Raw genomic sequence first — 16,445 nt, 5'->3', positions numbered from 1 at the left:
CTTGAGCACCGAACACGAGTGATTAGGTTAAATGCTCGATTTCGCGGTACTTTACTCAGCTTTAATTGTTATCGTAAAAAAACATAACCATAATCGGATTCCTTTAAGTTTGTAAGCTCATATGGTCTGGCATGATCCTAAACTACGTTCCGTAAAGGTATGGCAATAATAAATTTCTATATCTTTGCGAGACTACTATGGTCTACATCTGACCAAGTTGTTCAGACAAGCTTGACAAATTGCTAAATCAAAAATTTCTATCCGAATTTAACAATAATTCACACGTCTAAGCCAATTACATAACGTGCAATTTGACGATTTCATTAATCCTGTGGGCGTCTAGGTAACTAGGGTGAAAAAGTAGGCTTTGTAGTAGAATTTAGGGCAGTTGGATCGATGTCGACATTGACTGGTGATAATTTTGAAGCCACAATTAGATACCACTTAACACATCAATTTATTATTAGTCCGCTATCAACACACAGCATATGTTTATATTCACGATTAATTGTTTCTGTTTAATGCATATTTGACCAGAGTGTTTTCTTTAACAACACTTAGATATTCGCCTAATAACATGTTCAGTCCACCGATGCGCACCTTTGATAACGCACTTCATAGGGATATATTCAAAGCAATTAATATGTAATGCGTTAAGACAGATTGAAGTAGTCGTTTTCATTGAACGGACTCATTTTTTTTTTTTTTTTTACATGTTACGTCGCGGCCTGCTGAACTAAAACACGACTACCTTGTTGGGAAATATGAGGTGTTACTGCGTTTAAAGATATTGTGTACTTTACTTCGTACAAAGATATAAAGATTGTCGTTGTTAAATATCCTTTACTAATGAAGTCAGTAAAAAAAAATAAATCCCCCTGAACAGAATTATTTATGCCTAAGTCGATTGTTGACGCTTATGGAGGCTCCACACAAACAAAAAAATTCAAAAGCACATAATGAAATGAAATGAAATCTGCCTGTAGAGTAACGATTCTTCGAGCAGTTTTCATCTCGTTAAGAATTATTTTACCTACCGGGCAGTTGTAATTATATTCCGAGCAGTGGTGGAAAAAGCTCATTTGATTTTACGACAACCCTGTAAGATGAAGGGCTATTTTAAGAGTTATTTGTTTATATTCCAACATTTGCTTGAGTCAAACTAACCATTCTCTGACATTCGCAGACACGAACAAACATACTTAAGCATATATATATATATATATATATGTTTTTTTTTTTTCTATACTATGTTTTATATAGCCTTGAACCTGAAATTACCATTTCATAATTTCATCGCTACAACTTCAATTTTAGTCAACTTTCAAACGCTGTAGAACAATTAGCTCACGCTAGCAATTGCCAATAACGAATACGCTACTCAACCTTACTTGATTTCTCTATTATTTATCATGTCTACGGCGAAAAAAAAAAATCTGTTTTCCAGACCGCATTTGGTATTCTTGTGCGACTTTGATAAGGATCTTTACTTTTTATATAATGTCGAAAGCAGCACATAGATGCCTAATTTTATCCATTTCTCTTTGAACGTAGTATCGAACGTATTAGTACGTTAACACTGAAACAAAGTTATCTTTACTAATTAATAAAATAAAAATCTAATCCTTCAAAGCACATAAAAAGCAACACTATCTCAATAATAGCTAACAAAGAAGACACCTTCAGTTATTTTTCCCTTGATATTTTAATAATTTTCTTTAATTTATTATGCAACATTTACGCGGGATCACAATATGGCTGTACCTAAACTGTTTTCGTCTATATACACACACCCGAATCCGCCACCAGTGGGGGCTACCGGAGGCTCCGATATTGATTTTTCCGATCCACACCCACCGCAGGCCGCTTCAAGGTAACAGATAATAATTATATATAACTGCAACTCAATGCTAAAAAACGAAGCCACTATATACAACCGAAGCGGGGTAGATCTTTCTTTTTATACTGAAGGCCTTCTCTTATCTCATTATCTTCTGGCTATATCTCTCGTTATCGCTCATTGTGTCACTTTTTTTCGTTCAGCTTTTATAGCCTCTCTGTTAGCCTCTTTCAACGAATGGCTTTCATGTTTTCTGATGTTCTGTTCTGCCACTCCATAGCCATTCCTGGTCACGCTGTACGGGCAAGTTCCACACGTGCTAATATTTTTTCAAAACACACGGACGCACAACTTTTCAAATTTTCACGGGCTCTTTCGTCCACCACACGAAGCCTCCCTTTCGCCCTCTCTCTTGTGTTTCTTACGTTGTCTTCCTGCGCGCGCGATTTGAACAAACGTACGCGTTTAGCCATTACATGCTAGTCTAATTGGTTAGAGTTTTCCGATTGGTGTCGTAGCCAGAAGACTCAAACCAAGTGTAATCTCACCCAAATCATAATCTGTCACTCTGACATCGTCTGCATTTTCGCTTGCCATTACACTGCTTCATCCAATTGATGTTGCCGTCCAATAGTTAATCGCAGCAATAGCAAACCTATTTAAGAAAAGTTTACATTTCTCCTTTTTGCCCCTTTAAACTTCGACACTGGTCGATCTATTACTCATGTCCATTTGACTCGAATCTATTTGACAGTATCGCGTTTCATTTAGCTCATTTCATTTGCTTATTAACTCTTCGTAATAATAATAATAATAATAATAATAATAATAAAAACACATTTATTTGAATGCTGCCTCTGCTGGTGCTGTTTTTTTTTTTAATGCTCTCGGTGTCACTGTTAATAGTCTTACGACATTTTTGTGTTCACTCATTTGATGACATCTTCATTACCATTGTTTACTATATCGTATCGGCTCTCACTTGAACATGTACTTGTAATCATGACAATATTACAATTGCATTATTGTTATTAATTCATAATGTTAATATTATCATAAACAGTATCAAGAAAATCAGTCCATGATTATTGTCAAGTCATTTTATATACATAGCTCTGGTAGAACGCGAAATAATTTAGAAACGAAGCACATCTATTTTTCTCGTCTCGTGTATCAGTCGTCACCTTCACTATTACGAGTTTCTTCCATTTTAAACCGTGAACATCGTCGTCTATACTGACTCGACTATGTGCAGATCGGTTGGGGCGTGTGTGACTTGCCGTACGTTTTTCTCTCAACTTGGGGTGTTTTTTGTTGCCGTGTGTACCCCACCGATGTATGATAAATTATGTAAAACAAGGTATGTCGTATCTGTATGGGTTTTTATTTGGCTTGTGCGGTTAATGTGTGCGTGTGTGTTGTATGTTTCGGTGTGTGTTTTTGTGCATGTTCCTACGTGTGTGACCGGGCAGTCATTTCTTGATATATGTTTCTTGCTCTCCTTCAAACTTTTACTACTTCAGATGGATGGGCGAGTATTTGTAAATATATGTGTGAGTGAAACGTTTGCCTTTTCTGTAAATCAACTACAATTTACAACCTAACCGCTACTGTCATTTTTGTATGTCATATAGAAAAAGTATCAATGTGTTTGTAGATAATTAGAATTAGTGTTTCTTATTATATTTTCGAGGTGCTAAATGATGTGTCTGGGGCCGTGGTGCCACCTTTGTCCTTTCTTGAATACGCATTACTCGTATTTCACATATATTCACGTACGTATATGTATCTAGGTGTTTTATATATATATATATATACACACATATATATATATATATATATATATATATATATATATATATACAAGATTATCGAACTTTTTTGACACATTTTATTTATGTTAATAAATATATCTATAGAAACTCTAGTATTTTTGTTTCTTTCTGCTGTTAGTTCGTTCGACAGTTACCCTTCATTTTGTTGGCTGGTAGAATATCGTTCTTTAATCCTGTTGAGTAATTAGTCTAGTATCATATTCTTTGTTTTTATACAGGAAACATGTCTCTAGTCCAGTACAAAGTTGAAACACAGTGTATGGACATGTAAACATCACAAATAGACACAGACAGACATCCTGATTTCCTATCAAAGCTTCATCATTATTGGTATGGGCACATCGAAACAAACGCGACATGAACACTCGCTTTCTTACGGACGTGTCGCACTTCCCTTTTTATTAATTTTTCTCTTAATTTTCATTTCAGTTATTCAGTGCCTGCTGTCACTAGCAAATCATAAAAGCAAGCCTAATGCTCTCAATTATGTGGCCATATGGGCCGTTAATCCATGTTCAATTTCCATCATAGTCAATAACTTAGTCCAGTATTTAGAATCTCACTATTTCCTGCCCAAATAATAGCTCGGTCTTGTCGCGGTACGATGTGCTGGCCAAAAAAATCTAATTGAATAGAAATGGTTGAATTAAATTTTTCTCGTACCTTAGAGACTTAACATGATTATATTATCACGCACTTGCGGTACAGGTCAATCACAAGTTAAACAGCTGCACGCCCAGTTATTGGCGCAGGTCGTATGTTTTGTCAATACGTGTACGGCGCCGCGATTTTCTGTCACTGGATATCTTCGTTACGATCCGCATCGGATGCAGATAATGCAAGCCATTAGACCATTCTATCTTCGTGGTTCGGGCATTTGACCCGACAGACTCGCGAGGCAGTGCCGCGTTCGCGATGCGTGAAGTCAGCAAAGAGCGCCGTCATAAATTCTCTCTCAGCCTTTTGCCGTCCTTCTAATAATACCAATTTGTATCATCCAGATCAATGCGGGTATTATTAGTATTCTATCTGTTTGCCTTATACTTTCTTAGGAAAGGAAAAAAAGAGTTACACACGCACTCATTTCTCGTCATCTTTCAAGATGCAGACACTCCCTTCCTCATCACAAATAATCGGGATCTGTACGACCATAATTATTTTCATTAGAAAACACGACTATTCTGTCTCAACAGTCAACTTGAAGTAGAACTACGTATGTTGTCTCCTACTAGGTGCAGATAGTCACGCATTGTTGTGGTAGTTGGTGGTTGTTGTTGTTGTTGTTGTTGTTGCTGCTGTTCTTATCGTTGTAGTAGTAGCCGTTATAACCGTAGTTGTAATTGTTGTTTTTTGTTTGTGGTGGCTATGGTGATTGATTTTTATGTAGGCGCTTAAAGTTTGTTGTTATCATCTATGGTGGCTGGTACGATCAATATATACCCACACAATGTAGGCATTATGTACTTCATGTAGAGACTGGTTCATTGGTATTGTTGCATTTTTTAGTACATGATGTATAATTAATTAGTGTCATTGAGCTATAGTGTAGTCATCGAGTGCCAGCTGCAGACAGAAGTGAGAAAATTTGTAGTTTCAACAAAAGGTCGAAGAGGGGCGATCGGTGCAATGATTTCGACGAAGGAAACGTCTGTTGCTGCTCGAACAGAATATAAATGATTTCGTGTTTTACCTGCTGTACAGAAACTTGGAGACTGTTGTCTGACTTCGGCTCATATCATCTTGCCCTGGCAAAACGCGGCTAATAAAGTCTCGTGTTCTGAATTGGTATAGATAAACCTGCCTAAAATATAGTAAATTTAGGGCTCTTCAAAACTAACACAGTGTTAATGTAATAGTAGCCTATAACAAGCCCTATCGAACCTGGACGTTCTGCTGTAATCGGGTTATCTCAAAGTGTTTCAACTGTATCAGTCCTATAATCGTTGTTGTTGTTGTTGTTGTTTTTTTTTTTGTTTGAATCGAATTTGTGCAACTGCTTTGATACCGTCGACCTCGTAAGGGTCCATTTCTCTTCGTGTGTCTGTCTGTGTGTAAATATATGTAGTTGTGCATACATCTGTAGCGTGTGACAGCTACTCTGCGTGCAATACAATGTTCGGCTACAAATATCCCTTTACAATACTAATCAATGATCATAATAACTGCAGTCGTCATTTTCTCCCCTGATCAGCGATTTTTTTTCTCTACATTATTTGCCTACCTACAAGATTGACTAGTTAGACTGGGTCGCTTGATTTCCAATTCGACCCGGCGAGCCAAGACTCGACGCGCACGCTCGAGAAAAGTTTAAAAAAACCCGCCACCAGAAAAGGTTATTTGCCCCGAGCCACATTCGTGTAACTCGTTGTTTACTCGTTCTGCAACTCATTTATAACAATTCGACTACGACTCGTCTGAGCAGTGCTAATTATTATCATATTATTATGACCGCCATCATCACACTTATTAATATAATAATTAACTACGTATATGTATCCAGCGATGGCTATATCTGCTTGCCTTAGGAGGAGAAGAAACGTTTTCCTCGAACTGGATTTACGTTTCGGTTTTTTAGCTCATGCGTATCCTTCTGACACGATGCAAACTCCGATGAACTCATCGCTTTATCTATATACTACGGCGCATTATACCATAATATCAATAATTATAACTTCAATTAAAAAGCCCTTTTTCCAACTAATGGAAACAGCAATCAGTAAGAGCGTAGATTAGCGCGAAGTGTATTCTGCTCGAGGGGGGCTGGGCAGACGCCGATTTGGTCTTCGAAAACATTAAAACTTCATCACTTCTTAGCATTCTCTCATAACAAACAATGTTACTAACAATTATAGCGGCATACATTTATTTCATTTACCAATGTGTAGAGCCGTACTGTTTACTCTTGCCAGATACCAAGAAGGGTATTGACCCTTTCTTGGTACCGCTAATTTCTGTCGCTTCCCTTTAAGCAATGATTTAAAACTGTGATTATGGTAATCTCATTAACGGACAATCAACGCTAACGATTGTTTTTTTTTTTCTAGTTTTGATGTAGTCGTCATAGTAACGGCTTTTTGGTGACGCGAATCTCTCGCCACTGTGCCAACGACGGCTTGGAAGAGTCCAACATTGAAAAACAGATCTCAGTCCTAACGAATATCTCATCAACGATACTACCTCAACGTCTGCCAAGTGGTCTTACGTCCCTTAGCGTTATCAACATTTAATTTTGATCTATTCATGGCCACTGTTTTCATTTACCTAGCGATAGCCACCCGAACTCTCAAGGAGGCAGCTTTTGCCGGCAGATTGCCACCGAACACAGCGGAGCGGACACCGCCAAGCTTCGAACCAAACGACAAGTGAGACATCTCGTATAGTACGCAGAGACTACGTAGGCCATAATCCACCATACCGCCTATAATGTCCGCATCTTTTTTTCCGTCGTGGGTGTGGGCGTGTATGTGCGTGTGTGTGTGTGTGTGTGTGTGTGTGTGTGTGTGTGTGTGTATGTGTGTGTGTGTGTGTGTTATCTGTTTCGTTTCGAGTCATCCTCACTCTTCGCTATATCTAGCCCGGTCTTCAACAATTCTGTATATCCGTCGTGAAATCTACCGTTTAACATTTACCTATACCAACCAATTAACACGTATGTTAAACTTTGCCTCTATTTGCACGTCCTTTACTTCGGACTCGCCTCAAGCCGCTCCCATGTTGCGCAGCCATTCTGTATATATAGCCATTCTATATAATAATCGCAGCTTTCTCTACTTCTACGATAATGCTACTAGTATTATTATTAATTACTATACAATGTTGAATATCGCCGATAAACTTTGAACGTCGACGGAAAATGCACTGTGACTTCAGAGTAAGCTGAGGTTGGGGTTACATTACTGAAAACTCAAGACCGCTGTTTGGGTTGTTATATTTGTTCATGGCGAACTCCTCCTACGCAACTGCCGTGGGTAACACTAGCAGTAAACTGAATTGCTTTTGCCTGTTGTCATCATATTGTGATCATCGTCATAATATATAAGGATTGCTCTAGCTAATTAGATCCTTAACCTATTGTGTTCTTTTTATTTGCATTTGTCTAACTTTATTTGCTCCTTCTCTCATGCCCATATCCCTATCCACATCAAACGCAACTAAGAAGAAACTTAGGTTAACAGTAGTTGAGCTGTTGTTTCAAACTCCTGCCTGTCAGCTTTCTCTGCTGTTTATTTCTTATAATAATTATTATCATTACTATATTATAAGCTTCCTACTATCGTTTTTCTGCGAAAGCTTTTTTTCTGCTTAGATAAAAACAGAACACGTTTGTCTTCCGTCCATCCGTTCACCTGCACGATAACTACTCAAAACGTTCCTCCACTCCATGACTTATCGTTGATTCTCTGTCGCTAGTTTCCGTCTTCAGTACGGCTGCTGTACGAACTCTAGTTCCGACTGTTGCTGGTACCAGGCAGGACACACGTCCATTTTCTTTCGATAGATACTTTGCTTGGCTGGGTTTATCGTCTTGTTCAATACGTCAGAGCGTAGCGCATAAACTCATCTGCTCAGGGTTGATTATAGGTTAATTAGGTCCATTCGCGCCACTCCGCACAAGCGGGTTGCTCATGTAAAAACATTTCCTTGGCCTACAGATTATAGTCTCTTTGGCGCTGTTGTTTGCGGACTCGTTCTTCCTTTTTTTCCTCTCGTTGTTTCTCTGTGCTGCTTCCGCCATCACACCTCAGCAGTCGAAATCCTTTGTAGAAAAATCCATTCTTGCCAAATGTCACTCCTTACATATTGCGGAAATACACACGTGAATCGTCATACGGAAATCGTTTCGTCGGCCGCTCGCTTACCCAAGTTCGGACAAGTTTGCGTCTATCAATTCATATACTAAAATTTGTTATCAGATATCGATTTTGCCCCTGGGCGATGTAGCTTCATTAAATACAGGAAAGCTCATTGGATTGGCAGCATTTTATTTTAGAGTTGCTGTTGTTGCTTGTGCGACTGTCTGACGTTCACTAACGGAGGTCAACCGCTATAGTTCGAACTTCAGATTTTATTACGACTGAAATCGATTTTCACACCGGGGTGCTGATTTGGTCGTTGACCTGCCCCTCCGGATTTCCTATGAGACTTCTTTTCTAGCCACAATTGTTATTATCCTTATTCGTTTTTTTCTCCTTTGTATTATTGTTATTATTATTATTATTATTAATTTTTTTCAGCTAAAAGAACCTCAGTTTCTTAGCGAAGCTCGGTACGGCTTCTTCGTGATTATCGGTAGGGGTCGCTACGACTTATTTACGTTGCCCCTCACCTTTTTGTTTTTTTGAAGCTGTTTAAGCCATCAACATTCGACGACCCTCCCGCTGAAGTTGTAACCGATCCAATTTGTCACCGGGACCGGCCATTTCTTCGTCGTCTTCTAGAGGCTCTTCTTTTACCCGGAATAGCGACTGGGCCTCGGCGAGCTTAGACAGTTCGGACTCAGCGGGCGATGCTAGAGCACGCCCTTGAGGTGAGGGTGCCTCGGACAGTTTCATGTGGTCTACCTCCTGAAAACAGAACAACAGGAAACGGCACAACGAAGTCAACAAAGAGGATACTCAAGTCGATACGCGCGCACACGCACGCTGGCCTTCTCTTACCTACCTATAAATTATTACCCTCGTTTTCTTTATCTATACGAGTAAAAAGTTGAGCGAACAGTTTGTCCTTATCTCACCGACAGGCGATATCTGCGTTGCAGCTATTGCGGCTGCTGGCGCGGCATCGCCAACTTCAGTGCCAATGAACCAAAAACATGCCTGCCCACTTGTTTGGTCCGATTGTTTGTTGAGCGAAAAAATAACCACACAAACATATAAACATATAGCGCTGTACACAGTGCATGTATTTGTCTGTATATACATGAAGGCCCTGACGTACCGTGCGCCATGTCTTTGACCCGCGCATGTATAACGCGACAAACAGCGCCACCCGTGTGCGGCTGGCCTTGGACGTTATTTTCGCTTCGGGAAAGCGTAGCGCAGCGCCTCTTTATATGCGAGGAAGACGACACGATGGCAAATCGTCATCGACGTTCGTATTACGCCTTGATCGCTTGATTGGCCGCTTCATTATGTGATTCAGCTACCAACGATCCCTCCTGGTGCATGAACGACAACGACGACGGTTAAAGGAACAGCAATCACAGCAGCGCCAACGGTCCGTGAGTCTTGAACAGCGTTGCGTGAACTTCGCCTCCGCCGCTGCCGGTGACTCTACGGCTACTAACTTTGTTTCGTTTCCAATTCATTAGCTTATGCATGTGATGGCCCATGGTATGGCTGTGTCGTCGGCTATGGCGCTGATCGTCTATGAAGCTAAGGGCTATAGACAGCCTTACTGCTAGTAGTAATGGTGACAACGATCATTTTATCTGGGCAAAGCCAGTCTCGGCAACGATGGCGATAGCAGCAACGGGCCGAGAGGAGGTCATCGGTGGACGTTTGTCAACTGTTGATCGCATACGCTGTCCAACACTGTTCCAGTAACAGGTTCATAAAGACCGACGTTCTTTCGCTTCTGCTGACATGGTTTCAGCGAATAAACAGTCGAAGGAGCGAGTCCAGCCAACGGCTGATGACTTGCATAGAGGGAAAAAGATCGACAAAGTCATTGAAATACATTACGTCGGCTAGCAGCACCAGCGTGGCCCAGTCAATCAGCTATATTTCTGGGTAGTTAGTGATCTCACTGACGTGTTTGAGCGTATTTCTGAAGGCAGACTTGCAGATAGAACTAATGCCCGTCTGCTGCCCCGCAGATGCGTAGCGGTAATGTGGCAACGAGATCAACAGCAGTAGATATAGGAGGGTTGTTGCTAGCAAAACATGGGTAAACCATACAGCCATAAAGTCCATCGAGTTTTTCCAGGAGCGGATAGTGCGCATGTGGTGGATTTCCCTTTGAGAAATTTAGCTCGAAACTGAAGGCACACAAATCTTCTGTTTCATACTTAATAACAAAGAAGGAACTGCCTTATCTCCTAGTCTTATTTGTCCCCTTTGGGACGTTTATTAACGCAGAGCAATGAGGTTATAATTTAACGTAATAGCCGATTTCAGGTCCAATCCCTTATAACGTGTCGTAATTCTTCTAGACTACATTCTGTTAAAAGTAAACTGGCGTTCCGGTTACTGAAGCGGCAAAGAGCTAAACGAAGAAATGGTGTGGGCCATGTATATGAACTGAGTAAGGTCTGGAGTTTGACAGGTGACCCAATACCTGGATAGCGAAATACGTCGGACCGACCCATTCGAGCGATATGGGATTTATATGGGCAGATAGGAAAAACTGTTATTAGGTGCGCTTTGCGAATTCAACCGACTGTCTTCCTACGGCTAACACTGAACGTACTAGTCACTGGGGGTCCACAAGGATGCGGGATGATCCACTGATCAACTGTACGAGGATCTGACGAACAATGCACGTCGGATGGCGAAAGACGGCGTTGAGGCTGTGGAGCTGATAGATTTCCGTCACACAGAGTTCGGTTGGAGATCAACAAGCAACGTTCGAACGTTAAACTAACGCGACATACCGTTAGTAGTTTGCTTTTTCTGATCATCAAGTGTGATCTATTTACTATTTAACTTTAATTATTAAAGTTATAGGATATATTTATACATATATGCAGAAGGGCAAACTAGGAGACTGGAACAAACATCAAGCGAACGAGAGCCATGTCTCTTGTGGCAAGGTATCAATCAACAAATTGCTCTTGACCTTATTAATTAGCCTCAGTAAAGGTCTGACTACGCTCACTGAGCTCACGTTTTGAGACGTTCTCTTCGAACACGCTGTCAGCATCAACGACACGGGAAGAGTCAAGCGTAGATACAATCGGATCAGTTCCTCTACTAGTTCATCACTCAGTTAATGTTTTTTTATATCTTCTATAATTATATCGCGAGATAGTGTAACTATGTACCACTTCCTTCTGATATACGGCAGCGGCGTCGTGCCTTAGTGGCGTCTATTTGTTCCCTGTCCCGACAACACCGTCATGGGCGCTGTGAGTTGAACCGCGTTCCCGGGCCGCTATCGACGATATCTTTTCGTCTGGCAGCTTCAAATCGGCATCGTCACGACAGACGAGCTGATCTAAACAAAGCGACCAATCCAGTAACTAGGTAACAGTATCAGCAGGCAGTAGCCGTCTGGTGATCGGCAACTCAGCCAGGAGATAGCCGGACAACGTATCAATGTATTATAATCGCAGCTATTGCTACGCAGAAGCGAATCGTCGCCGGGTCGAGCTAATGACGGCTGTCGTTGTTAGACGAAGGGGTGAGCTTTAACGAGTGCAGTAGTAACGACAATAGTAACAACAACGAGATCAATGCTTGACTAGTTAACACGATGGCGGCCGCCGGATGAGTATCTAACATCTGACAAGTACGCCGAAGGATCATTGCAATACCGGCAGCATTTTCCAGTGCTCCGTAGTCTATGGATAGCAACAACGTTTTGTATACGACTTCGAATGTGGGCAAGGCATTAAAACCCAGCGGGACAGAGTCCACAGCTGTATGGAACTCCCTGCTGGCAGCCCTAGAGAGATGCCAATTATATATCAGTTAACACCAACGAAAGCGGCACTTGTTGTTGTTGTTGTGTGGTCAAAACGCGTTTACTCGCCCATATATAATGTAATAGACATTCTATAGCAGATAAAGAGGGTGCGCGTATCACTAGATATCGCTAATAACATTGTCAGGTGACGCCACCAGGTAGGCTAGACGGTGACGCGCGTTAAGGACGCGGCGAAGTTGGCAGTCGACGTATTGTAGTTGACATTCTGCTGGGACCTTTGTTGCTACGCGTGTAACAACGGTTATGATTGTGAGCGGTGGATCTTCGACGCAAGCAAAAGGTCTGTACAAAGAAAGTATAAGGAATCAGCACGAATTAGGCATCTAATAATAAGCCAGAAGTATAGTAACTGTGCTAAAGAAGTGTCAAGGCTAACTTAGCCTAGTGTAGAGTTAGGGATAACACCTTGTTTTCGTGGTATTTCTCTATGACCTGTTCCACCGGTAAGTTGCTATCGCCGACAGGTACAGGGGCGATAGGTATGGGCCTGGAGAAAACTACTAGTTGCGAACAGACTGTAGACAACATAAGGTAAAATATAGTAAAATTCGATAATGAAGTAAATTATCGAAGGGGTAACCGCAAAGCAGAAAGGTTTCTTTTTTTGTTATTGCTGCGTGATTTGTCTTTCGTCGCTAACGTTTATTTAATGGATGATGACGTCATCTTGATGACCTGACGTAATCAGGCCCAACCGACCTTTTCCAGTTGCCTCTTCTGACGCGCTAGATGGTCCACTAGCTGTTGATAACCGTAAACCATTCTCGATGCTTCGACGAGAATGTCGTTGCAAGCCTTTGCGTTGAGATTATGCTGCTCCAGCACTCGCCGTAAGCCCGACATGTCGCTGGCCTGATACAGAAACGCCGGCGAATACGGCTGCTCATCGAGTTCAGCACCTGAAATAAGACGATCGCCACGGATACAGCAGAAGCAGCATAAACAGTACAAAACAAAGCCGTGTTAACTATAGACGAAGTATTACAAAATACAGTATAATATAGATGTTAACTCCAATAATAACTAACGTAAACAATCAGAAATATATTCCTACTAACGTATATATGCATAGATAGGGTATAGAATGGGGCCAAAGTCTCGTGACATTTAAAAAACCGCTTATAAAAAAATACACATACAAGTTTCAGCCTGGATATACTTACTTGTGTTTACTGATACTATGATTATTATTGATATTTTTACACAAAGCGGGTACGATGTAATGAAGGTAAGAATGATGAATTTCACTTGAAACACCCGAGCTTTTGATTCGCGTGGCCCTAATAGATTTGACCTCGTTGTCGGTGGTGAGGACAGTATTACACAACTGCATGTGCCATGATTACCGACCCGATATTTGAAATAAGCCAACATATTTTTACTATAAAAAACGTTTTTTTTTTTACCTTAGCTATCAGTAACTTCAGCGCTTAATCTAAATCGATTCTGCGTTAGCCACTGTGGCCTATCCTATCACTTACGTCACTGTTAAGGGCGTATTTTTCCAAAAAAGACTTGCGAGACGGCCAGATTTGATCCATGGGCTACATGGGAAATTCTTTAACGGAAATACGTCGGTAACCATTTGGCGACTCAGGTTCGATATTGAATCGCGCCTTAACGTGTACACATCAGAGAAACCATCGTAATCTGCTTGTTTTGTTATAATATATAAGAACTGGACGGGTTATAGTTGTATTTGGGTTAATCAAGTAGTTTTTTTTTGCTTTTCTGTTGATTAGTGTTACTATACTCTAATACGCCTTGCAACGTTAGTTCGTGATTTGTCGTACCTTAAAAACAAGTTACTTCCAATACTGAAGTTATTAGGCGTTACTGCAGACCGATGGGTTCCAGCATGAAACGAAACCCTGTGTCAATACGAAATTCGAACCTAAGCAGAATCTTAGAAAGTTACCCATTAAGATACTACGTGGGTATTACACTGATCGTATATATATATATATATATATATATATAGCATTTAAGGTGAAGGGCTATTTTTTGTAGCGGGCAGGCGTTCATATCGTATGTTTCATACTAGAAAAACTATTTTTCTCTTGAATAACAGTAAACTCATGGCGAAAAATTATGCGAAATTTAAGCATAATTTGCCTATCATCAGTCTGTTTGGGTTAAACGAGTAATCACCAGATACAAAGAAGCAAGGTATTAACAAGTATTCCAACAACCATAAAAAAAAAAGGTTGCAGGCCACCACTAACCCTACCACGATGATTTTTGCTACCCTATTATTTTCACTACCAATCGCCTGGCTTACTCTCATAACCATTGAGAGAATGTAAGATTATTGCTATCAATGATTATTGCAGAAAATGGTACGGCTATGCACTGCTACTGTTTACGACAAGCGTTCTCAACTATCATATTGACTAACATTTCGGTATCAGACCCACAAGGCCATGATGCATTTGTTGACAAGCCCAATGCGAGACACCCAGTAGCCCATCACTAAGCGAACATACGATAGCGAAAAATCTAGCGGAACCATCCCAAACAAGAATTTATTCTACAGAGCTTCGCCTGTTGCGTTTCTTGACGTTGTCGCTGCCCCGGCGGCGGTAGCTGGGCCGCACCGCCATTATTACTATTGCCAGTCACTAAGTGACGAATGCTGGAAATAAAGCGAAAACGCGATGAACGTCAGGATCGTTGACAGAGTCTGTCTGGCTTCATGTCCGTACTAGCGAACATCGCAGACCGACACAATAGTCAAGTGCACTGGTTTCGGACTTAGCCTGGTTAAGACGGTCCTGCTAAAAATAGCAGCGCTGAGAAGGAACAACAACCGTCAAAGTGCCATCAGCTGGACTCTGCAGGCTATCGCGGCCATCGCAGTTCTCTACGTTGAGCTTTATAGTTGTTGACGCAACGCAAAACACCCAGTAGCCCGCTGTGTTATGCTAGAATTATTGACAGCAGCAGAATCGGGATCGGGGCCTATGGTGTTCCTCAAGGTTGTCCGCCCGCCGCTTACCTTCGTCTGGGCACTTTTTTGGTCTGCGAGTACATCTTTAACGTGCGCTTAGATTACTGTGAAGGAATTAGTCATCTAGTTAGTTACCTAAAGGGCCAGAGTTGGCCTTCGCCAGAAGCAAACATGCCACCATATATACTCCCTATGAGTGCGCTTGACGCAGCTGCTTGCGTCGGCTTCCGACTGCTAAACGTCGCGCGGCTTTGATTGGACTAAGCTAGAAGTTCTTGCCAACTGGTGGCCGCTCTGGTCTTTTGGGCATGGCAATCGGTCGCTTCACTCATTGCGGCTGGCCGTAGCATTAATATAGCTAGCTGAAGGTCTCATAATGGAAGGACATGAGGCAGGAAGGCAACCCATGATGCCGTGAAGAGTAGCAACATCACCAATCAACCAATGATTAGTTTACGGCCGACCACCAGCTCCGATTGAACGGCGATAGCTAGAAAGTGTCTGTGATTCGAACTGCAGACTCATACATACGATTGCTGTCCATAATAACAGTAATCACGCTGGATTATTCTTATTGATGATATGATTAGTTTTGCACTAGAATGCAAAAGGTCGCTGATAAACTGGTACAGACTCGTAGTCAAACAGGTTATCTAGACCAACTAGCAAACATAAGTGACAATAAAAGTGGCGGCGGTAGTGGTAAGGCCAATGGCAGGACAGACAATGAAATCCCCCCGAAATCTTTAGTAGAGCGAAGAGATCTTCGTTGGGCGACTGTAATGAAGGAGATGATGTTCGCGGTGAACTCTATTTTTATCGTTTTAGTGTTATTATAACCGTCCGGTTGACTGAGCACCGCACCGCATGCGAGCCTACCTGCCACTGTGGGGACCCTGTTCGTTACATCAAGCAAACAGCTGATACGGTCATGACAACAGATTACGTGCTACAGGATATTCAGTACGTACTTGATAGCGGTTGCTGCAGTTATGGATGGTGTTTGCCATTTATCGCAATTACAACAAACAAACAAACAAAAGGGTTGAGCTATAGGTTTCCCATTTCAATTAGGCCAATGTGATCGGTTAACAAATGCTGGCGTCCTCGAGAACGTTTCTTTTTCGTCACTTCCGATCACCCTGTATAGTACATGTGTATCTGACGACCA

At 41.4% G+C, this 16,445-nt stretch overlaps 1 protein-coding gene across 2 annotated transcripts in view; it reads right to left on the bottom strand.

Annotated features, from left to right (window-relative positions):
- Positions 1–1,686: 1,686 nt before the first annotated feature.
- Snoo (Sno oncogene) overlaps positions 1,687–16,445 on the bottom strand; it is a 66,643-nt gene continuing 51,884 nt past the window's right edge. For both annotated transcript variants that reach the window (XM_022812078.2, XM_086992217.1), the window contains 2 exons: positions 13,024–13,223; positions 1,687–9,239 (listed from right to left, as the gene is read on the bottom strand). In XM_022812078.2, the coding sequence (XP_022667813.1) occupies positions 9,024–9,239; positions 13,024–13,223 (416 nt within the window). In that variant the 3' untranslated portion in view covers positions 1,687–9,023. The remainder of the gene's footprint in view (positions 9,240–13,023; positions 13,224–16,445) is intronic.

This window comes from Varroa destructor, unplaced genomic scaffold, assembly GCF_002443255.2.
Source record: "Varroa destructor unplaced genomic scaffold, Vdes_3.0 BEIS01000006.1, whole genome shotgun sequence".
Taxonomy (NCBI): domain Eukaryota; kingdom Metazoa; phylum Arthropoda; class Arachnida; order Mesostigmata; family Varroidae; genus Varroa; species Varroa destructor.
The sequence above is the reverse complement of the archived record's forward strand: the minus strand, read 5'-3'. Positions and strand labels throughout refer to the sequence as shown.